Genomic DNA, 23,235 nt, shown 5'->3' with positions numbered 1-23,235 from the left:
CATCAGGGAGTCTGCTTCTCCCTCTGCCTGGCGCTGTCCCTGCTTGTGGTCAGTCTGTCTGTCTCTCCGACAAATACATAAAATCTTAAAAAACAAAACTAAAAACAAACCAAGAAACAAAACCAAAGAAATAAAGCACAGTTCCCATATCCAGTTGGGTATCAACACACACACACACACACACACACACACACACACACAAATGAGACCCTGATACATAAAGAGAATTTAATGGATGCCTCTGAGTAACTAAAACAAAACAAAACCAACAAAGTGGGCAGCCTCACTCCTCCCTCAGCTACCAATCCTGCAGATATCAGAGGTCTGATGGAGGAGTCTTTGACAAACTCGTAAAAATAAAGGTTGTTTGTATCTTTTAAACAAAAATTCCATCCCAACACTAAGTTCCATAACTATTTTGACTGATATACACAAATTCATAAAGAATATGTGCTCCTGTGTGTGTGTTTAGATGAAATCAGAAACGGTTCCTTCAAACATCGGGTTTTGTAAAGGCAGAGCGCCGTTGGAACCGCTTTGTACCGTTTCTTTGCCGACCGCCCCAACCCAGTAAGCTTGCGCGAGCCGGGCACTGCGCTAGGCTCTTTGCAGGAATCCGAGAGAGCTAAGACTGCGGACCCCATCCCCACGCGGGATTTCAGGCAAGCGGGAGACCCGGGGGGATTCAAGTCCCAGGTCTGTTTTCGTTTACTCTGCGAAGGCTTTCCGAGTCTTCCCGAGTCCTGCCTTTGCGCCGGAGCCACGCGCGGGGCGAAGGGCAACGGCAGCGTGTCAGTCCCCACGCTGCACACGCTGCCCCGAGCCTCAGTTTCCCCACCTGCGGAGAGGCGCTCGCCCCGCCCCCGGGGCGGCCCCGGGAGCCGGCGGGGGCGGCGAGGACCCGCCCCCGCCCTTCCCAGCTTCCGCCTCCCGGGCCACGTCTCCGGCGCCCCACCGGAAGCTCCCGGCGGGCCGCGGGGAGGCTGTGGCGGCGGCGACGGCGCCGAGGTTGGTTGCACTGCATCCCGCCCCACCCCGCCCCGGGTCTGCTCGAGGCTCCGCGGCCCCCGCCCCCGCGCTCCCCGGCCCGGGACGCCCCAGCTCCCGCTCGCTCGGGCGGGGGTTCCCCCAGTGCAGGCCTCCCCGCGCGGCCCGTGACCTGGACTCCACCGCTGCAGAGCCCGCCCCCGGACTCCCTACCCCAGCGCTTCCTGCGGGCAGCCGGGGCAGCCCGGGGGCTCGCCCATCCTTGACTAGTCGCCCGCGCTGCACTGCTCTCGTCACGGGGCACGCACCTGGAGCAGTGGCGGTGGCGAGGGGACAGTCACCCGCCCCGGGGGGGAATGCACGAACGGGGCTGGGGGCGGGGCACAGACAGGCAACCCGGCATCGTCGAGCCGGGCGACAGCGGGGAGAGGGGGCTATGCTCGGGTTGGGGTCGCGTTGGGCGCCCAACCCCATTCTGGGGGCAGACCACCGAGACTCAAGGGGTCTAGTCCAAGTGCACCCCAAAGGTCAAGTGGATGGCTGGCGAGGCCCCGGGGGCGTACGCGGCGCAGAGAGACTCCAACCTTGTAGATCCCCCCCGGTGGAGTCACGGAGATGGGACCAGTGGAGGTTCAGAGTAGAAGAGAAAAGGGGTCAAGGAGAAGATAAAGAGCAGCCAGAGAAGTGGGGTGGATCCCCGCGGTGGAGTCACGGGACCAGTGGAGGTTCAGAGTAGAAGAGAAAAGGGGTCAAGGAGAAGATAGAGAGCAGCCAGAGAACTGGACGGAGTGGGTGCAGAAGCCAAGGGAAGGAAGGGAATTTGGAAGGAGGGCCAAGAATGGGGTCAGGTGCTGGCCAGAGGGCTGGTTAGATAGAAACTGGGACAAGCCCTGAGCACTGGTGACCCCAACATTGAGAACCCTGGGGAGATGGTTCTGGAGATTCGAGTGAGGAATTCTCTGCATAGACAGTCTTTTCTACAAGTTCTATTAAAGTGTGCAGAGAGTGTAGATGCGGGAGAGAACTTTGGGATATGGGTGGAATGTGTGGTTAGAGTACAGGCTCTGGGTTCAGGAGTCCCCACACACTATCTGTAAGACCTTGGGCAAGTCACTTAACCGGTTCGTGCCTCAGTCCCTGATCTGTAAAATGGGATGATGAAGACACTCCCTGCCTCAAAGGGGTCATGTGAAGATTAGATGGGTGTTTAAAAGTGCTTAACATGGCACTAAAATGCTGTAGCTATTATTTTTCACTTTTATTATTGAGCAGGGCATACCTTGATGCTGATAGGAAGATCTGGTAGAGAGGGAGGCATTGAAGACAGAGGGGAGAGGAAAGGGACCCAGAACTTGGATGGGGAGACAGGTGTCATTCTATGCCAAATGAAGGGAAGTTTGCAGGCTTGGGGTATGTGGTTAAGGGAGTGCCTTTCTGATAGGCCTTCTCCGAAGTAGGCCTCAAGGTCATTTGCTGAGAGGGCCAGGCCACAGCTGACCCAGGTGAGGGTGGAGGTCCGGATTTACACCTGCAGCGGTAGGGGGCCATGTCCTCTTTGCCAGCAGCCCCAATATTGCTCCAGGGAAGGGGGACGGTTGAATTTTTCTAGGGTCAGAGGACATCAGACCTGCCTTGCCCACTTACAAGGCTCAAGTAAAGCTGATGGATGCGGAAACACTGTAGAAGCATAATTTACCATCTTAATTCTTTCCCTTGATCTTGAGGAGCCGGAAGGGCTGTGGCCGTCACTGGGATACAATGTCAGAGCCTTCCAAGCACTTCGCTTGGGCCGTGTACCATGCGAGGCTTCCGCCCACCCCCTCACTTGGTCACCACAACAGTCAGGTAAAGTAGACTTTATTATTCTCCCCCAATTGACAGATGCCAAGACTGAGGTTCGGAGAAGTTAAAGACCATGTCCCAGGACCCACAGCTAGTACATGGAAGACCTGGGATCCCAGCTCAGATCTGTCAGACCTCAAGGCCCGGGATTTGAAACCACTGTGAAAGTTTGCAAAATCCAGCAGGATGGGAAGAGGTAGAGGGATCATCTGCATTTGGTAGATGAGAAAACAGGCTGGATGCTCTGACCTCCAGCCCCAGCTCTGTAAGCACCACCAGGTCGCCTTGCTTTCATCTCTCTTCTAAGGGTAGGAAGCACAGAGGTTGGAGTTCCTCAGACCTGGTACTAATGCTACTCCCCCACCTGGGGCTTCTGACTTCGGACCAGGCACTTCCTTTCTCTGTGCCTATGTGTTAAATTCCTGCTGTCAAATCCCCAGCAGGTCGCTTGGACCAGCTCCCTGTGACCTAGTATTTATTTAGAGCTTTGTTCTCAGGGCCGGGGAAGTTGTGGCGCCTGACCCAAGTGTGTGGCCACCTGTGACTTCCTGAGTGGGGAGGTGGGGGGAGGGCCCTGAGCAGTTCATGGTCCCGAGGCCTTGCTTCAAAGGAGGGGGGAGGGCCCGGTGTTGTCACCATGACTGATGAGGAACGCCACAGGCAAGGTTCGGACATCAGAAGCCTCCCGGCTGCCTCGGGTTGCCTTGGCCATTGGGGTCCCAGCATCTTAGAGCCCAGAGGGGCCTTGGAGATAGCCTGTTACAAGTCCTTTTTTTTTTTTTTTGTAACAGATGGGGTTATCCAGACCCACTGTGAGGAAGTGACTTTTACCTGGGGGAGACTCTGGCCAGGGTAGAGCTAAAGCTCCTGGAACTTGCATTTTTGGACAGAACCCTGGGGATTTCCACCAGGGCAGCGAGCACCCTCACCGAGAATTCTGGGCTCCCTCGAGGTCCCGGGGAACACAGCAGCCCTCAGCTGTGACTCTCTGCCAATGTCCCCAGGGAGGAGGAGGAGGAAGCCAGCAGCCGCCCAAGGTGCTCAGACAGGGAAACTCTGATTGCAGTTCCTGAAAATCTGGGGCCCAGTTCTTTTTTCTCTCTGACTTGTTTTCTTTTTCTCTCTCACTTTAAAGAATGACTGGACACTCCTAAAGCGTTCTGTCACCATCCAGGGGATTTTTTGCACCACGAAGGGTAATTCCTGCCCCATCCCTGCTGTGACTCAGCTGTGACGTTGAACCACACAAGCCGACGAAAAGATAAAGTCGTCAGACTCCTGCTCACCAGACAGAACTCACCTCTTCTCTCAGCACAGATTCCACAGGGCTGGTCTCCTCCCCACAGTTGCTTAGACCGGGAGCCCCTGGCCAACCTGGGACCCCAGGATGGCATCTGGCCCAGCCAGCAGCCCCCACCCGGCCCCTGATGAGAACGAGTTTCCCTTTGGGTGCCCCCCCACCGTCTGCCAGGACCCAACAGAGCCCAGGGCCCTCTGCTGTGCGGCCTGTCTCTCTGAGACCGTGAGGTGAGGGGTCGGAGGAGCAGGGGGTGGGGGGGGGGGGAAGGTGTCAGGGAGGGGCCCCTGACGGGAGGCAGGGGTGAGAGGAGCTGGCGGCTTTAGGCAGGTGACTTCACCCCCCGGGGCCTGTTTCCACGCCCTTCCCTTGTCGTCCCTGGCACGGGCCCTTCTAGGGATGGAGGGAGAAGTAACCACGGGAAGATGTTAGCTCCCACAGCAGAGGCCAGCCAGGGTGGAGGGAGGGAGAGCCTCTGCACCCAGCGGCGCCAGTTACTGACTGTGTGGCCTGGTGCAGAGTGCCCAGCATCCTGAAGCCTCAGCTTCTTTGTCTGTGAGATGCCTCCACAGCTCTTTTCTACCTCCTGGGGTTGGGACAAGGCCCAACCAACAGTATGCGGAAAAGTTCTTATAAGAATGAGTATAAACTCCCTTGGTAAATGACAAACTGCTATAAAATCCATCTCCTTCCACAATACCACCCTTCACCTTGTACTGTTGGCTGGCAACCCTTTTAAAGGGGACACACGGATATCTATATTTATATATGTCTATATTTATATATTTCTATAGAATATATTAAATTGTATATGTCTCTATATAAATACCTATTTATATAGAATACACATTTTACATATATATAGAATTATATACATCACACGTATTGTGTAGAATATGTAAAAATATGTGTATATTTATATTTATAATATAACTCAGGTGTGACATTAATATGATCATCAGCATCCCCATCTTAAGCAACTATTATGCGCCTACTATAGGCTAAGCACTCTTTCCTTGGATCCTCAGAGGAGCCTGGAAAGGTGGATACTGTTATTAGCCTATTGTATAGATGGGGACAATGAGGCCTAATGGAGAGATTAGGTCAGCTTGCCCCAGGTCAGATTCCTGGCAGATGCGCTTCCATTTTCTGCCATGCGCCTCCGTGTGACCTTTGTTTGGGGCTTTACAGCGTCAGAAGGTGAGAAGACTGAATCAGGCAAGCTTGCGAAACTCAAAGGCTCAGACAGGGGCAGCCGGTAGGAGGGGAGAGGATGTGGCTGTGGAAAAGCCAGGTGGGGAGTGGGGGGGGCGGGGAGCAAAGCTTGACTGCTTGTACCATCGAGCTGGTGTTTCTGGGTTCATCTCAGGCTTTTGCCATGGGTCTCTTGGCTTCCCTCCCCATTCCTCCAAAACGTGGCAGAGCAGGGGACGGAGCTGACAGAGTGTCGGAGGGACCCGGGCCTGAAGAGCTATGCCCGGCTCCTGACTCAGTCTCCTCTTGGCTAACACATGCATCCTCAGGGCCTTGTTTTCCTGCCGTGTCAGATGGGCCTGACCAGTGGCTGTCGCTGTGGGTCAGCATCACGTGGGAGCTTTCTGAAAGCACGTAGGTGCTTTTCGCTCTGCTCAGAGTCTGACACCCACTCCTGGTTAAGAAACTCGGGTTCTCTGAGGCCCCTTCTCGTTCTAATTGACTGTGGTCATCTGTCATTCCCGAAAGTCAGAGACCCAAAGCCAAACAGAGGGAGCCAAGGAGCCCGTATATAGCCACATATCCGCAATCCCTTACCTGAGCCCCTGGGGTCAGATGTATTTTGGAATTCAGACTCTTTCAGGTTTTAGAAAAGCGAGGCAGTGCATTACTATGTCATTCTTCCAGCGGGGATTGGGGCAGTCCCTTATAATCCAGCATATCAGTGTTTCTGCGCTGAAACAGAAATAGTCACACTCAGTGGGGTAAGTAAGGGTGATGGTAGCCTCCGGTCACCCCAGGTCAGGTTTGGCTGCCAACTAAGCTCACGGCAAACTACCGGAAGACATCAGGGGTGCCCAGTACTTTTGAGGTTCGGGAATGGTGGGTCTGGGATGGTGGAGAGCCGGCTTATTGACATCAGCCACCACACCGGGCAAGGCCTAGGCCTTTGGAGCTATCAGGATGGAGGTTGGTGCCAGGAAGTCATGAATGCTTCACTCAGCAGGATTGTTCATGTATCCCCAGGACCAGCGAGGACCGGCTCTGTCCAAAATGCAGAGGGGACGACCCCCAGTCTGTAAGCCCGGGAAGCCTCCTGTCTCAGGAGAAGGTACGTGGCACCGCCAGGAAAGGGTATTTGACCACTTTTTTTCTCCTCCGGTCGAGGTTGAAGCCATTAGGCAGCTGGCCACAAAGTCCCAGGCAGGAACCTGCCCCTTGTCTAGAGTCTAGACTGAATTCAGTTTGTAAGCAGTGAGGAGCCTGACATTCACCGTGGCCAAGTGACTTGCCCAAAGACACCTCGCTGTTGTGCGACAGATTCAGGGTGAGAACACCAGTCTAGACCGGGGGTCTGCAAGCTATGGCCTGCAGGCCCAAACCAGCTTGCCACCTGGTTTTGTCTGGCCCACAAGCTAAGAATGGTTTTGATATTTTAAATGGTTTGAAAAAGTCAAAAGAATGGCATTTTGTGACACATGAAAATTGTTATGAAATTCAAAGTTCTGTGTCCGTAAATGAAGTTTTATTGGTACACAGCCGCAACCCACTCGTTTTTGCATGGTGTGTAACTACTTTTGCCCTACAACGGGGGAGGTGAGTAGTTGCAATAGAGGATTCAAAGTGCAAAATATTTGCTATCTGGCCCTTTATGGAGAAGTCTGTCACCTCTTGATCTAGACAGTTCTTTCTGCCCCGGTGTGCCCTCAGACAGGGAGAAGTCCTTCTCAGCTTACCTCTCAAGCTCTGCCGTGCTGTGCTTCTAGGAATAAGAAACAGCTTTGGAAGTGTGAGGGGCCAAAGAGACATTTTCAGACACCACAGTTTAGAACTCTAGCCCTTCCAAGTTGGAAGAACCCTCACAGGTCCATCTGTCCAGGGAAGAGGCTCCCACAAGCCAACCAGACCTGGTCCATTCCCGCCAGCACATGACAAAGTGATAAAAGTAAGGAAATCGTAGTGAGTTTTTTATAAAACTAAAACCTTTCCATTCATAGAATCAACCTTTGCTCTGGGGTTATATCCTCCCCATACATGTCTTTGTACAAATGAAATGATGGTGATAGTCAATGATAGGATTTTTGATAACGTCTTTACTTGGCAAAATAAAAAAAATGGCAATCTTCATGTTCATCTTCCAATTAAAAAAACAAACAAACTTGTATTGGCCCAAATCTATAAGAACCACTGCTCCAAATCTAGTCCCCGGTCTTACATGTTGGGCCCCAACATCCACTGGGGAGTCTCAGCACAAAACTCCGTAGCACCTGGGGTCTCGCCATTTGGCCACCCTTCCTCTCCGTGAGGTTCCTGGCTGCTTTCAGCCAGAGCTCCCTCCTTGCCCTGAAACCACGGCCCAGCGCTCGGGAGCCTGGTGTCCAGGGATGGTATTGTAGATTCTGTGCGTGGCCGAGGTCACGTTCATGCCTGTTTCTCCATGAAGAAGCCAGATTGGCTCTGCAAGGCCAGCTCAGGGCCTGTGATGTCCAGCTTACCTGTCCGTGGCTGGCTGTAAGGAAGCCAGAGACAGACAAGTCTTCACACCTACTTCTCCCTTCTCTTCTTCTGGCCTCTCAGCTTCAGAGAGCTGGAGGAATTTCCTGCCCCCACCAGAGCTGGCCTTGAGGGCTCTCCCATCCTCTTCTCAGCAGCCCCTCCCCTGCAGGCCCTCAAGGGACTCATAGTAAGGACCCCATGCATTTTCCCAGAACGTTCCACTCTGCAACGTGGTAAGAGCCAGTTGGATAAACTGACCCCGTGGAATGGCTTCCCAAGCCTCCCTGTGTGGACGTCTTAGTGCGCTAACCATGAGATGCGAGCAGACACGGACGTAGCTCTCTGTATGGGCGGCCAGGCCCCACCTGCAGAGGAGAGGCTGTGCTCCCCGCCTTCAAAGGCTCCTGCCCGCTCGAGTGCTCCAAGGAAGTTGTTTCTAATTTGTCTGGTTTTTTTCCTCTTCACAATATTAATGCACATTCATTGTACAAATCTCAGATAATAGAGGTAGGAGATATTTTCAATCTCATAATCCAGTGGTGTTTTTTCATCTTTGTGAACGTGAAATCCAGTGAGAGTATAAGCGCTCCGATTAAGGGGGAGCCTGGCACCCCATCCTTTTAGTTATCCCATCTCTTTCTCCTGTCCCAGCCCCTGAGGGACTCTGGGGGCTCCCGGAGTCCTGCAGAGCACAGTGGGAAGCTTGCTGCCCTAAATCAAATGAAGTGATCTGATGGTAGAATTACAGGTACTCTGATTGCCCTCGGGGTAGGAGTGGGTGCTGTCTCCAGGGGGGCCAGGGCAGCAGCAGGCCTCTTGCCCCAGCTTCCCCGCCCGATGGGGAAAAGCTGGGGTGGGGGAGGGTATCGCGTGAGCCCGTGGTCCCAGACCCGCACAAAGCCACAGACCGGAAAGACTAGAGAGGCTCCTCTGGCTCCTGACCCCAGTGGGAACTTTGGGGGACTTTTGACCAAAGGAAAGCAGCTGATTAGAAGTCAATACTTTGCATATGTGGTCACTCTGAAGTTTGTGCATGCAGGAAAACCTGGGGACTGGGGGTGTGGGGTGGCCAGAGCCCGGCTGGGTCAACCCCAGAGGCGCCCATGCCATCTGCTGATCAGCGAGTCCTCATCCTCTGACTTCCTTAGATTAGTGTCTCAGAAGCGCTCACAGCTGTAGACGCAGGAGCTAGTCCCAGATATTAAGGACCCAGATATTAAAGGATCACTGTTGACCTAGTTAGAGGCCGGGTTCTTGCCTGGAATGACCTTCTTCTAGAAGTGACAGTGAAATAAGGAACAGCCCGGTGTCTGGAAAATAACGTTCAGTTCTGTCTGCCGTGACCCTGTGGGGAGGATTGTTCCTTTCACTCTCCTGCCTCGGAGACCACCCGCGGAGGCCAAGAGCAAGCTGGCCTCGGACGCCAGTGGCTTACGACAGGCTGCGGGCTTGTGACCCCATGAGACAACCTCTTCGACCCAGGGGGACCCTGATGCTTGCGCCGTGTTCCCCTTTGTACTGAGCCGGACTCTGTTTCCCTGGGGGCCACAAGAGGCAAGTGAGTCAGCCTTCGCCCCCCGAAGCGGGCCCGCATCCGTGGGAAGACACTGACCATGTCCCTCTTGAGTCTGTCCCCAGTCTGTGCACTTGGGGTAACTTTCTCCCCTTTATCGGTGTCCCTTGAAGTGTGTTGGCCCTGTGACATCCTGTGTATATTACCTGGCGGTAATATCCCCGTTTTACCGAGATTTTAGGTAAGAGACTGAGGCTCAGTGAGAAGGTGCGCCTGGAAGGTGCGAGTCCTGTCGCAAGGGGGAGGCGAGCCCAGGTTCTAAGCCCTGCCCTCCTCGGCTGGTGGCCCCTTCTCCCGGTGGATCACCCCGAGTGTTTTATGCAGGTTTAAATACCACCGTCAGCCCTGAGTGCTGGGGTCCACCGGGTGCTACCGGGAAACAGGAATGGGCAAGAATGCTTTCAACTAGACACTCAGGCAGGCTTCCTGGAGGAGGTGGCCGTTGAGCTGAGCAGAAGTTGCCAAAGAGGAAACTGCCCGCTCGAGTATCTGGTAGAGAGGAGGGCAGGAACTGGCAGGCAGACACAGGCTGACCAGGTCCCCCCGTCCCAGTGAAGGACCCCTCCCTCAGCACCAGCTGACCCCCGAGCAGGACCCGAGCCAGCCTCTGTGCCCGGTGCGGCAGTGGGGGCCATGCCTGGCACCCTCTTCATGCTCACATTCTCAGAAACCCACAGGTCCCCTAGTTGGGGGGGCCTGGATGGGACCCCCTGCTGACCCCATCACAAAGGGCCTGGGTGAGCACGGTGGCCCGGAATAGCACACACCCCCAGACTTCTCGGACACAGACAGAAGGACAAGTGTTCCCTTGGGGCTGGGATTTTGTTTTCTGTTTCTGTTTCCTCCTTGGAGAAAATTCCATGGTGGATTTTATTTTTAGCCATTTGCAAGCATTGGGGCCACTCACAGGGGCCGCTTGTGGCTCCAGGCATACCAGGCTGGGCCCAGGACAGATGCCCTATTCTTCCTCTGCAGCCCTGGCCTGATTCCCTCTCCCGGCCCCTCTGGCCCCATCCTTTAGGGCAGGCCACCCTCTGGGTAAGGCGAGGACTCCCCGGTTGGGAGGAAGGACCCTGGTCGTGGACTCTAGGTCCCTGGCCTCTACTTCGCCTTTGCCCTGAACTGGAAACCACTGGCCGTCCCTGAGCTTCGGATTCCCTACTTACATGAGAAGCAGAGCCTCAGCGCTCCAACCTCCTCCTTGAGATCCGTCGGGGCTGTGCTCGCTCAGCTGCCGAGAAAGCCGCAAACCCTTGCAAGGTCTTGTAACTGTGGGCCAGAAGACCCAGGTCCAGGCGGCTCCTCAGTGTTCAAGCTTGCTGTGACCTCAGGCCAGCCCTTAACTCAGTTTTCCATCTGTATTGAGAGGAAGCTAATCCCACCCTACCTGCTCCCGCCCTGTCACTGCAGGGATCCTATGAAAAAACACGTAAGAATGCTTTAGTTCAGTATAAATACAAACATGTTTAGGTTGTCCTCATCTCCCCAAGGAAATCCAATGGCAAAATAGCGTTTTATAGGATTAGTTATTAAGAGTTGAAGATGTGAGAGGGGCGCCTGGATGGCTCAGTTGGTTAAGCGTCCAACTCTTAATTTTGGCTTGGGTCATGATCTTGGGGTCCTGGGATCAAGCCCTGCATCGGGCTCTACGCTCAGCGGGGAGTCTGCTTGAAGATTCTCTCCCTTTCCCTCTCCTTCTGCCCCTCCCCCTGCTCATGCTTTCTCCCCCCCCCCCCTGAAATAGATAAATAAGTCTTTTAAAAAAAAAAAAAGTTTAAGATGGGAGAATTAAATGAGAAGCATATATATGACAGCCATGGAAGAAAGAAAAAAAAAGATATCCCAAGGGCAGTGCTTGATCCATGGAATAAAAATACAAATGTACTACTTATAGCTACTACTTATGGCTAGCATTTATTGAGTGCTATGGTAAGCAGAATGGTGTTCCCCAAAGAGGTGCACATCCTAACCCCCAGAACCTGTGAGTATGTCACCTTACATGGCTGGATTCACCTGCTCCAGCCACCATCACATAGACTGGGTGGCGTGAACAACACAGATGTCTTTTCTCACAATTCTGGAGGCAAGAAGCCGAAGGCAGGGTGGGTTTCGTCTGAGGCCTCTCTCCCAGCTTGTAGACGCTGCCTTCTTCCAGTATCATCGTATCCTCCTCCCGTGGTGTCCAAATGTTCTTGTCATAAAGACACCAGTCATATTGGAGGAGGGCCGTCCTGCTGCCCTCATTTTAACTTCATTACCTTTATAAAGACCCTGTCCCCAAATGCAGTCATGTTCTGGGGGGATGGGATTCCCAACAGATGAGTTGAGGGACACAACTCTGCCCATAATGGCCACAATGGCCAAAGGGACTTTGCAGATGTGATTAAATCAAGGATTAAATTGAGATGGAGAGCTGACCGTGGATTATCATAAGAGGGAGACGAGAGTCAGGGCTGGAGAGACTGGAAGGTGCTGTGGTGCAGGGTTTGCGGATGGAGGGAGGGGCCATGCGCCAAGGGATGCAGGGGGCCTCTAGCTGGAAAAAGCAAGGAAACGGAGTCTCCCCGAGAGCCTCCAGAAGGAACACAACCCTGTTGACACCTGATGTGAAGGCTTCTGCCCTCCAGAACTGTGAGATAATAAAAATTGGTGGTGTTTGAAGCCATGAAGTCTGTGGTATTTTGTTACAGCCGCCGTAAGTAACTAATGCTAGCACTTACCAATATTGTCGCCTGTGATCCCCCCAACTCCATGGGGGGGGTCCTATTTTTTTTTAAAGATTTTATTTATTTATTTGACAGAGACACAGCAAGAGAGGGAGCACAAGCAGGGGGAGTGGGAGAGGGAGAAGCAGGCTCCCCGCGGAGCAGGGAGCCCGACGCAGGGCTGGATCCCAGGACCCTGCGATCATGACCTGAGCCGAAGGCAGGCGCTTAACGACTGAGCCACCCAGGCGCCCCCGGGGGGTCCTATTATTATCCTCATTTTGCAGATAAGGAAACTGAGGCAGGGAGAGGTTAGTAAGTCTCCTAGGACCAAACAGCTAGCATGTGAAGAGACTGAAATGGGCTTTGCACCCCGGCAGGCTGACTCCAGAGCCCACCCCCTTAGTCCCTGTGGCACTCCAAGGAGCCAGTGACTGGACTGGTGGTGGGACTGGGGGCCGCCTGGCTGGCCACCTAGGTGTCTGAAGTCCTCCCGAGTCACCCTGCCCATCCTCTGTCAGCCACCGGAGGCCAGCCATGGCCCACACCCATCCACGCATCATAATGCATCCAGACCACGCTTTCCAGGCTGCAGTGGGCTTTCCAGACACCAGCCCCTCCACCTGCGGGTGATCTCTCCAGTTCCATCCTTAGTTTTCTCCCTCCTATGACTCACTTCAAGCTTAGGGCCCAGGAACTTACCCCCGGTCCGCTCACCCAGGAACCAGGTCCACAGCCAAGCCTCAGGCCCTCTGTTGGTGCCGCCGGCCCCCGCCCCGTGCTCCCACCTGCTGGAAGAGGCTGCGTCACTGCCCGCTCCCTGAAGCCAGCGCAGTGTGCCCCCGCCCCAGTGAAACATCTGTGTCCTATTCCTTGTTGGGAACAAGTTGTGCTCGAAGGCCCAGGGCGGGGGCTGAAGTGAAGGCTGGCCGTTTGCTGAGCTGTGCTGTGTGCCCCAAACCAACGGTATTCATTAAACCCACAGCTCTTGCTTATTTTACTTTTAAAGAATAATAACTAGGGTGGCTTTGTATTTGCTCAGCCCAAAAGACCTCTCCTCCCACCCCTTGCATCCAAATCTGCCCTCGTTTTGCCCCATGAGAGCATTCTTTTTAAAAAACAACAACAACGCCCTTGGAGAATCAAGATATTATTGCTATGCAATAAAATCCACTCCTCTTAAGTGTACCATCTGATGAATGCCAGGAAATGTATACAGTCGTGCGACCACTACAGCAGAGGGGATGAATGTTTCTACACTGGAAAAAGCTTCCTTGGGCCCCTGGCTAGGCCGTCTCCCGAGCTGCAGCTCCAGGCAGCCACTGATCTACTTTCTGTCACTCGAGTTTGTTTTCTAGAATCTCTAAGAATGGAGTCCTAGCATGCAGTCTTTGACTTCTTGTAGTGTTTGACTTCTTTCATTTAGCATAGTGCTTTTGAGGTTCCTCCATGTTATTGCATTTATTCGTATTTTATTTTTTTAAAGATTTTACTTATTTATTTAACAGAGAGAGACACAGCGAGAGAGGAAACACAAGCAGGGCAAGTGGGAGAGGGAGAAGCAGGCTTCCCACTGAGCAAGGAGCCTGACGTGGGGCTCGATCCCAGGACCCTGGGACCATGACCTGAGCTGAATGCAGACGCTTAACAACTGAGCCACCCAGGCGCCCCTATTCATATTTTAGTCCATCTGATTGCCAGGGAACTTTGCAGAGCATGGATAGAGCACACTGCATACCCATTCACCATTTGGTGGATATTTGGATTGCTTCCAGTTTGGGGCTATTATGAGTAAAGCTACCCTGAACATCACATACACACAGAAATGTGTGTTTCAGGTTCTCTTGGTAAATTCCTAGGGATAGAATGTGTGGGTTGTACGCTTACTGTATAGGCATGGTTTGTAAGAAAGTTGCTTTTTAAGTATGATTTAACTTTACAATACACTTGCATAAATTTTTCCAAAGTGGCTGTACCGTTTGTGTTCTCAAGTTCCTCCACACCTCACCAAAACTTGATATTATCATTCTTTTTTTTTGCATTTTTGCCCATCTCATGAGTCGATAGTATATTTCACTGTGGTGGTTTGTTACAATTTGCATTTCTGGGATGACTGGTGATGTTGAGCATCTTTTCGTAGGCTTACTTGTCATTTATATAGCTCCTTTTGTGAAGTATCTGTTCATTATTTTACCCATTTTATTAGGTGGCTTGTCTTATTTATTGAATTGTAACAGTCTTTGTATATTCCGTATACAAGCCCTTTCTAAATAATGCGTTTTGGAAAAAATTTCCTGCCAATTTCCCATGGGCTTATTCTTGGTAAGAGTTGGTGATCTGGTGTGTGAAGAGCCCTGTGGCCATGCTTCTCCCTCACCATTCCTTCTTGGGCAGATTCCTTCCCCTCTGTGAGCCTCATTTCTTCATCAGTGAAATGGAACAAAAAACCTCTTCTGCCTTCCTTGTAGCGTCGTTAGGGGCCTGGGAAGAACTGTGATCATGAAAGCATTTTGTAAACCCCTCAGACCTATAAGCAGGTTAACGGAATTGTCCAGTTGCTGTTGAATACTCAGTTCTGTTGGTGTTGCTGCCCTCGGGCTGTCCATTATCTGGAAGGGACAGCAGGTGCAGGGCAGCCGAGCCTCAGTCAGTCACGGGTGGATGGCTGAGGAGGGAGGCAGATGGGAATTGTGAGGAGAGGCCCCCCTGGGCTTCAGGAGGAAGAAGGTGCCGAGTCCTGCCACCAGCATGTCCCGAGTGTCTCCTCTGTAATAGACACTGCCCCACACTGGGAACACAACTGGGACCCTCAGAGACCCCCCAGCCCAGTGGGGGCAACCAAAGAGTGAATGATGGTTGAAAAGCCGGGTGAGACATAGCCTGACAGAAGAGAGAGCAGCGCTGCCCAGATCTCAGCAGAGGTCTTGATCCTGTTTTGAAGGAGGGTCCCGGAAGGGCTGATGCTCGAAAGGTGGAAAGGAGTCAGTCAGGCAGAAGGAACAGCGTGTGCCAAGTCATGTGGGCCAGCCCAGCTTCTGCCCTGGTGGATCCTCGTGCTTTGCAGAGCCCCAGTGGTGGCCACTGGGACCCCCATAACGTCTGGTGACATGGTTATTGTTTCCAGGATCACCCTGAGGAGGCTGAGGCTGAAGTTGGGTGCCCCTTTGCTGGTGTTGGCTGCTCCTACAAGGTAAGCGTCTGCGTGTGAGAAAGGAGAAGGGTCCACTACAGTCCCAGAGCTCCCAGATTTTCCCACAACACCAAGCTACTCCTCCTGGTGCCCCTTACATTAATGGCTCTTCAGAGCAACAAATCCCACTAGTAAATCATCTCCATACCGGGGGGAAGATCTTCTGAATGTCTCACCTAGGCACTGTAGCATCCCTAAAATAGGCCCCCCCCCCCCGCCTCCCCTGCCCCTCTCCGTGGTCCTGAATTAGCACTGCTCTCACGGGCAGGGCAGAATTGTTGCTCCAGAGACTGGGACGCCCACGGCTCACCCTGGGCATGTCTGATGCCCGGGTCCTCATCCAGATCCCTCTTGCAACACACAAAGCATCTTCCCTTTTGCTGGGTAAATGGACCTGACTTCCCTTGGCAGCCTTTGGGTAGCCGGACTCTCCCCCACTCCCTGGTTCTCCTCAACCTCCTCTGTTTTCACTGACCAGCTCCGCTCTCTTGGCAGGGGAGTTCAAAGCTCCTGCAGGAGCATGAGGTCACCTCCCAGACCACCCACCTAAACCTGCTTTTGGGGTTCCTGAATCAGCGGAAGGCCCAGCAGGGCGCGGGCCTGGGCTCTAGGCCCATGGCGCTGGAGCAGAATCTGTCAGACCTGCAGCTGCAGGCAGCCGTGGAGGTGGCGGGGGACCTGGAAGTGGACTGCTACCGGGCGCCCCGCTCCGAGAGCCAGGATGAGCTGGCCCTGCAGCACTTCATGAAGGAGAAGCTCCTGGCTGAGCTGGAGGGGAAGCTGCGCGTGTTTGAGAACATCGTCGCTGTCCTCAACAAGGAGGTGGAAGCCTCCCACCTGGCTTTAGCAGCCTCCATCCACCAGAGCCAGCTTGACCGCGAGCATATCTTGAGCTTGGAACAGCGGGTGAGCGTGGGAGGCAAGCTCCCCTTCAAGGTGGGCTCCGGGGGGGGGGGGGGGGGGGGCCTTGGCCCTGTCTTATCTCCAGAGCAGTGGACCGGCAGCCTTCATTCTGAGCATTCTCCCTGCTCCCTCACCCCCCTCCCCTGTCGCCATCAAAAAGTATCTGTCCTGTGTTCCAGGACCCTCTAGGAAAAGCACTGAATCCCAGTTATAGTCAAGGTCAAACTCCCCCAACCAGTGTGCTTCATTTCCTTTGCTTGAAGTTCTCCTGTGATAGGATACTCCCTTCCCAAGCATTTCATTCCACTGGGGGACATTTTTCACAATGAGAAAGTGCTTCCTTATACGAAACTAAAATCAGCCTCTCTGTGTCTTCCCGGCATTGTCCCTGGCCCTGCGTTTCCGGGCCCCCTGAACAAATCTACCTTCCAGGCCCTGTGGCAGCCCTTCCAGCAGAAGCAGTCACTGAGTACTTCCTTCTGGAAGCTCGCACTTGCAGTGCCTTCACCCCTTCCTCAGAGCACCTGGCTTCACGCTGCCCTCGTAGGCTCTGGCTCAGTCTCTGAAGGATTCTGCACACTCGGAGGCGGGGTCCCGGACCAACTCCAGATAATCCGGCTGTCTGACAGTTCCTAGTTGAGCAGGACCATGCCCTCCCTTGTTCCAGAGTTTATACTTCTTTTCCTAATATAACCAGTCACCATGCTAATATTGCTTTTTTTTTTTTTTTCTGTCCAGCAACATTCTATCACTGCCTCGTGTTGTGTTGGGCCTGGATTTTAGGTCCAGCTCCACTGTTAACTTGCTATGTGGGTCTGGGCAAGTCACTTCCCCTCTCAGAACTTCAGCTTTCCCATCAGGAATATTAGGGATTCAATTTCCTCGAAGGACACCCACTTCCATGCCTGCCTTCCCGACCTGAGCATGCCCAAGAATAAGTCTGTTTTTTCAGATATCAATGGGGGGAGCGTACCAGAAGAGCAAGGCAGTGGGTTTGAGTGACCGAGTAAAGCCTTTATTCATGTAACTCTTGCCTCAGTGAGAAGGTGGGCCCCTAAGGCCAGCAGCCGTGTCTCTAGTGCATCAAGAACCTTCCTGGCTCTAGTCACCCACGCGTCGTGCGAGGCCTGGAGGCAGAGAAAATGAGCATGGGCCCAGCCTTCATTAGGGGAAACCGTCTCCCTGGTAGGAAGGGCAGAAAGATGTATCTTAAGAAACTGCTGGAAGTGCCCTGCAGAACAGCACTAAGAGGGACCAGCGGGGCTGGGGCAGTAGTGGGAGGCTTCCCGGAAGAGGGCTGTGTGAGCCAGGCTCCTGATGGATAAGGAGGAGTCGGCCAGGGGAGAAGAAAGGCCACGGAGGTCCAGGCAGGAGGGACAGCAGGGACAGAGGCAGATACGCGTGCCCGAGGGAGGCATGGTCAGGAAGGCATATTGGGGGCAGTTCTATTTCCGTATCCTACCGTCCCCACCCTGTCCCCAAGCTGTGCTCTGGGGTCCCTGGCTGAATGGGCTTTCCCGCAGGTGGTGGAGCTGCAGCAGACCCTGGCTCAGAAAGACCAGGCCCTGGGCAAGCTGGAGCAGAGCCTCCGCCTCATGGAGGAGGCCTCCTTCGATGGCACCTTTCTCTGGAAGATCACCAACGTCACCAGGCGCTGCCACGAGTCAGCCTGTGGCAGGACCCTCAGCCTCTTCTCCCCAGGTACCAGCTCCCCAGGGGCGTAGGCCAGCAGGGGGCGGCAGGCTTCCCTGGGCCCGGGAAACCAGCAGGGACAGCGGCCACGCTGGGGTCGTGGAGGTGGCAGGCTCCCCGCTCAGCCACACGGAGCATGGGCTGTTTGAACCGGGCGCGCCTTCTGCCTCCCTGACGTCAGTCGTATTCTGCAAATAGGAGTAAGATTGTTGTCTGCTTCATGTGGGTCTCGGATGTGACAGAGAGAGTGCTCTGAGCCAGAGCTTGTGGAAATGAGAGGCGTGCCGAGGATGCTCCCCACAGGTGCTTACCATAAGACCCCTGCCCTCAGAGCGCCAGTGGTCCGAAATAAGGCCAGTGGAGAGTGAAGTGAAATGTGCGGTTGTAGATCGTGAGTGGCATGTGAGTGAGTGCTGTGCAAATCCGCGAAGTTCTCATTCATTTCTGGGGCCCCCGGGCCTGGCGCAGTGTCATGCAAGGCATAGTTACTCAGGAGATGTTTCTCTTGTTTTTTGGTTCTTTAAAAGATTTTATTTATTTGAGAGAGGGAGTGAGCGAAAAGCGAGAGCACACGATCAGAGGCAGAGGGAGAAGGAGAAGCAGGCTCCCCGCTGAGCAGGAAGCCCGACGCAGGGCTGGATCCCAGGACCCCGGGATCATGACCTGAGCCCAAAGGACTGAGCCACCAGGCACCCCAGTAGATGTTTCTCTTAATTAATTGGTCTCCATTGATGTAACGACGTGTATATTTGTGCCTAAAATTCTCAGACCTGCGTGCTTGTCCTCTCCTCTCACACATGCGCATCTAAGTAAGCGGGTGGACTGTTAGGAGGATCTGCTGATGACGATTTGAATAGCCTCGCACATTTGCCTGGGCTTCAGACCCTTCTGTCCATCAGCTCCTCTGACCCACCCCCCACCAGCGGGGCTGGGACCCACACAGGCACGGGCGTTTGCCGCACGCCGCAGAGCAGGGCTGGCTCCCGCAGCCAGGCCCCAGTCCTTGGGAGCAGCCCCCTTCCTGGGGTGGCCTCACCTCCTCCACAGAGCTCCCCCCACCCCGCCCTTCTTTCCAAAGAGGAAAAAAAGAAGCAGCGTCTCTGACTTCCTGTTCTACCAAGATGTAAGGGGACAGATGAGTCAGACTGTCAGCCCGTCCTTCCTCCACCTCTTCCTGCCTGCTTCCCCAGCCTGTCCGCTCCCTCAGCCCCTCCCAGAGGGGCCCTCACACTGACAGCCACTGGCCCCCACACTTGGATGGCCCTTTCAGCTGCCTACGTGCGTAATCAGCGGGGATGATTCATCCCCCGGGGGCCTTCGCCAGGGTGGCTCCCCCAGCTTCCAGTGCTTGGGGCCGCTTGGCCTAGGGCCGCAGAAAGAGGTCAGTGTTGTGAGGCAGGAGACTGGGCCCAGCCACTTCCCCTCGCTGGGCTTGGTTTCCCCACTGCAAAGTGCAGGTTGGTTAAATCAAAAGTGGGGTGCCAGGGCCAGCAGCATCACTGTCCCCTGTTAGAGATGCACGTCCTCAGGCCTCGCCTGGCACTTGGGAGTCAAACTCCGGTCCCAGCAATCTGTGATGCGGACGGCTGCTTGACAGCCACCGGGCCAGATGATCTCCAAGAGCCCGGTTGGTCCTCCTTGACGCTCTAGAATTGAGACGAGCGCTGCGCTCCAGCCCCAGATTGCTTAGTTTTGAGCTGCTGACCTTGGGCATGCTGGTTACCCGGTCAGCGCGGGCGACACGGTCCAGCTCCCCCGGTGCTGACTCCGCCTTCCACACTTCAGCTTTCTACACTGCCAAGTACGGCTACAAGCTCTGCCTGCGTCTCTACCTGAACGGGGACGGGACGGGGAAGAGGACCCACCTGTCGCTCTTCATCGTGATCATGAGAGGGGAGTATGATGCTCTGCTGCCCTGGCCTTTTCGGAACAAGGTACGGGCCGGGCGGGGGAGGGGGCGAGCCCGGGGCCTGGTCCTGTCTGCATTTTCAGTTTCACCTTTTATAAAACAAGAGCCTGAGTCCACATCTAGTACCCATGGGCATCATGAGTCCAGGGGCTAAAATGCCTCGAGCAGCACCTCAGGAAGGCACGTAGCAATGAAATTCACATGGTGAGGTAAATAAGGAGAACTGCCTGGAGGAGGTGCTGTGGGGCCAGTGTGAATTGGAGAAAGGGAAGGAGGCAGCTACCACAACACCCCTCTGAGAATGGCCAAAACACCGACAACGCCAAATGTTGGAGAGGGTGCGGAACAGTCAGAACTCTCGTTCACGGCTGGCTGGAATGCAAGACAGAAGAGAGTTTGGCAGTTTCTGACAAAACGAAACATACTCTCGCCCTGTGACCCAGAAGCCACCCTCCTTGGTATTTACCCAGAGGAGCTGAAAACTTTGGTTCTCAAGAACCTGCACACAGATGTTTATAGTAGCTGCGTTGAGAATTGCCAAAGTTTGGAAGGAGCCAGGGTGCCCTTCCCTGGGTGAGTGGATGCATGAACTGCAGGGCGTTGAGACAGCGGGATATTGTCAGTGCTAGAATGACACAAGCCAGCAGGCCGTGGAAAGACCTAGAGGACCCGTAGAGGCCTATCCCTGAGTGAAAGAAACCGGTGTGAAAGGGCATGCACAGCACCATCCCAGCTCTGGGACGTCCTGGGAACGGCACTGTGGAGACCGGGAGAGATCGGTCGTTGCCAGGGGTCGAGGGGAGGCAGAGCACAGCGTATTTTTAGGGCAGTGAAACTCTTCTGGGTGCTCTAATTCTGGATACGTGTCATCACACATTTGTCCAAACCCAGAGGATGAGCGCACAGCACCGAGGGTGAACCCAGAGGTAAACCGTGGACTGCGCTTGTAGCAAATGCACCACCGTGGTGCGGGATGCCGGCTGGGGGAGGGGAGGCTGCGTGGGAAATCTCTACAGTTCCCATTTGCTTGTGCTGCGCACCAAAAACTGCTCAAAAAAACACAATCTGTTAAAAATATTTAGAAGGACGACAGGAGCGGAGAGGCGAGGCCTTCCCTGCAGGTGAACCGGCAAGGGGGGAGGGGAAGGAAGGGGTGGAGGGAGAAAAGAGCAAACAGGTGGGGCAGGGTGGGGATGCCACAGTGGTCTGGGTATGAGTCACTAGGTCAGTGGTTCCCAGGCCTGCCAGGGAGGGTTTTAAAATACCCAACAGCTAGGTCTCACTCCAGTACATGGTGAGGCCTGAGCGTCAGGGTTTTTAAAACCTCCCCAGGGCCTTCTAAAGTGCAGCCCAATCTGAAAACCACTGTGGTCGGCTGTGAGTGTCTCAGGGACATGTGCCAGAGAAGGGGGTCTGTGTCGCTTTGAAATCCTTGGCGTCTTGGGGGTACGCATTTGTGTTTCGGGACACGGATTGACAGCCCCTCCGGAGAAGGCCTGTCTGTTCTTGTCCCTCTGCCTTGCCCCAGGAGATCCCAGCTGTAGTTGATGGATGAAATGTTCCGGAGCAGGAAGGGGCATCGTAGGTCATGGAGTCTGGCCTCCTTGTCAGTGCCCGGTCCCACCTTTAGCCCCCACCATCCAACCAGAGTTGACCGTGGCTCTGAATTCCCCCCTTCCTGGTGGAAAGAACATCTGATCCCTACTGGCAGGGCAACCCTTAAGACTTCCATCTCAGGGGGCCTTGCCACACGCCAAACGCGGTCCTTACGTTGTTTCTTTGACTCTTAATCAGCCTGAGCTGGGGTCAGAGGGGCTGTATGGGGGTCCCTCGGTGCTGCCGCCCAGGGCCTGACCCCCCTACCTGCCCCCTGCCACACAGGTCACCTTCATGCTGCTCGACCAGAACAACCGAGAGCACGCCATCGATGCCTTCCGGCCCGACCTGAGCTCAGCGTCCTTCCAGCGGCCCCAGGGTGAGACCAACGTGGCCAGCGGCTGCCCGCTCTTCTTCCCCCTCAACAGGCTGCAGTCGCCCAAGCATGCCTACGTGAAGGATGACACCATGTTCCTCAAGTGCATCGTGGAGACAAGTGCTTAGGGCGGGGAGGGCCGCGCCGGCTGCACCTGACTCCCGAGGGAGCACCAGAGTACACTGGGGGGGGTTAGTACGATGACTGAGGTCTTGTCCATGGCGCCCAGGATCCCGGGGCACCGTGATGGGCCGGGCCGGCATGATCTGAGCGGGACTGACCGACCGTGGCTGGCCGTCAGCTGCGGCGGCGGCGGGGCCCCGGGCTGGGCCCACAAAGGTCCAGAAGGAGGCGGTAGCAGGATTGTTGTCTTCTACGCTGACCACAGGACATTGGAGTCACTCCAGCCCTGCATGTTGAGGCAGCCTGTGACCAAGATGGGGAGGGAAGAGGGACCGAGCCTGGGGCATGGAGGGTGAGCATGGGGAGGAGGAAAGAAGCTCTCTGAGCAGGGCAGCTCTCTGGACAGGAAGGTCTCTGTACTGGGGTGGGGAGGGTGGGGTGGCATCAAGTTGGGACTTGGGTTTGAAGACCTTGAGGTTCCTTCCAGCCCAGAAAGCCTCCAGGTCTGGGCCTCCTGGTGCAGGAGAGTCCTAGGGCTGCAGGGGTGCTAGAAACATTCAGGAGCCTCATGGCCTCCAGGTTCCTCCGTCACCTTCAGGGCCACCCCGTGGCCGAGCTGGCCTGCGCAGCACCTGCCACCCCGGGTCTGGCAGCCCCGTTCCCCAGCATGTGGGGGCCGTGCGGGCCCATGCTTCTGCTGGGAGGACTCCCCTGCACCTCCTCCAGGTGGAACCAGGTCCCTCAGCTCCCAGGAGCAGCGAGAAGAAAGGTGGAGGAGGGGGCCCTAAACCCTCCGCTCGCCCTCCCTCAGAGGCCCTACCTTCGGCGCTTTCCAGAATCTCATGTCACCTAATTAACCGAGGTATTTCCTTCTTTCAGTTGACTGATCAGGGCCTCTGAGCCACTGAGCAAAGGTTGTCCTTTTAAATATGTATAAAACCAAAGAAAGAGATTGTTTAAATTTCTGTTGCGGTTTTCATGCGCTGCCTGATGGTGGGAGTTGGTTTGAACTGCGCCAAATTTGAAAAGCCCATTGCCAAGTCCTGGGTGGTGCTGTGAGTCTCGCAGAGGACGCCCCCCGGCCCGCAGGAGCACCCCCCCACGCGCCGGGCTCCTCCTGTCTGTGCTGGGGAGAGCCTCCCCAGCCTGCCTCCTGTGCTGGGTCCTGAGAACCGCAAAGGGGATGCCACGCCTAAGAGGCTGCTTAGAGCCCCAACATTGCTACCCGCCTGGCCTGGCCTGGCCGTGGCCCACACCTGTTTTCCCGCCTTGCAGGCCTCACACCACCAGTTCCTGCAGGGACCTTCCCCCGGTTTCCCAGAGACTGAGGCTTCGTGTGGCCGCCCGGGGCT

At 54.9% G+C, this 23,235-nt stretch overlaps 1 protein-coding gene across 8 annotated transcripts; it reads left to right on the top strand.

The window, feature by feature from the left end:
• The first annotated feature begins 929 nt into the window (after positions 1–929).
• TRAF1 (TNF receptor associated factor 1) lies at positions 930–22,829 on the top strand. 8 transcript variants are annotated; one of them, XM_032418705.1, is made up of 10 exons: positions 930–1,008; positions 2,869–3,025; positions 3,621–3,866; positions 3,965–4,356; positions 6,347–6,431; positions 15,219–15,284; positions 15,780–16,190; positions 17,711–17,888; positions 19,665–19,813; positions 21,670–22,829. In XM_032418705.1, exons 4-10 carry the CDS (start codon positions 4,217–4,219, stop codon positions 21,886–21,888), a joined length of 1,248 nt encoding a protein of 415 aa, XP_032274596.1. In that variant the 5' UTR covers positions 930–1,008; positions 2,869–3,025; positions 3,621–3,866; positions 3,965–4,216; the 3' UTR covers positions 21,889–22,829. The 8 variants fall into 8 exon arrangements, with proteins under 8 accessions (XP_032274596.1, XP_032274595.1, XP_032274598.1 ...); XM_032418704.1 differs by having other exon boundaries at positions 2,869–3,094; XM_032418707.1 differs by lacking the exon at positions 2,869–3,025 and adding an exon at positions 2,712–2,832.
• Positions 22,830–23,235: the final 406 nt, after the last annotated feature.

Source organism: Phoca vitulina, unplaced genomic scaffold, assembly GCF_004348235.1.
Source record: "Phoca vitulina isolate PV1807 unplaced genomic scaffold, GSC_HSeal_1.0 scaffold21, whole genome shotgun sequence".
NCBI classification, from domain to species: domain Eukaryota; kingdom Metazoa; phylum Chordata; class Mammalia; order Carnivora; family Phocidae; genus Phoca; species Phoca vitulina.
This window is presented reverse-complemented; position numbering and strand designations above follow the sequence as displayed.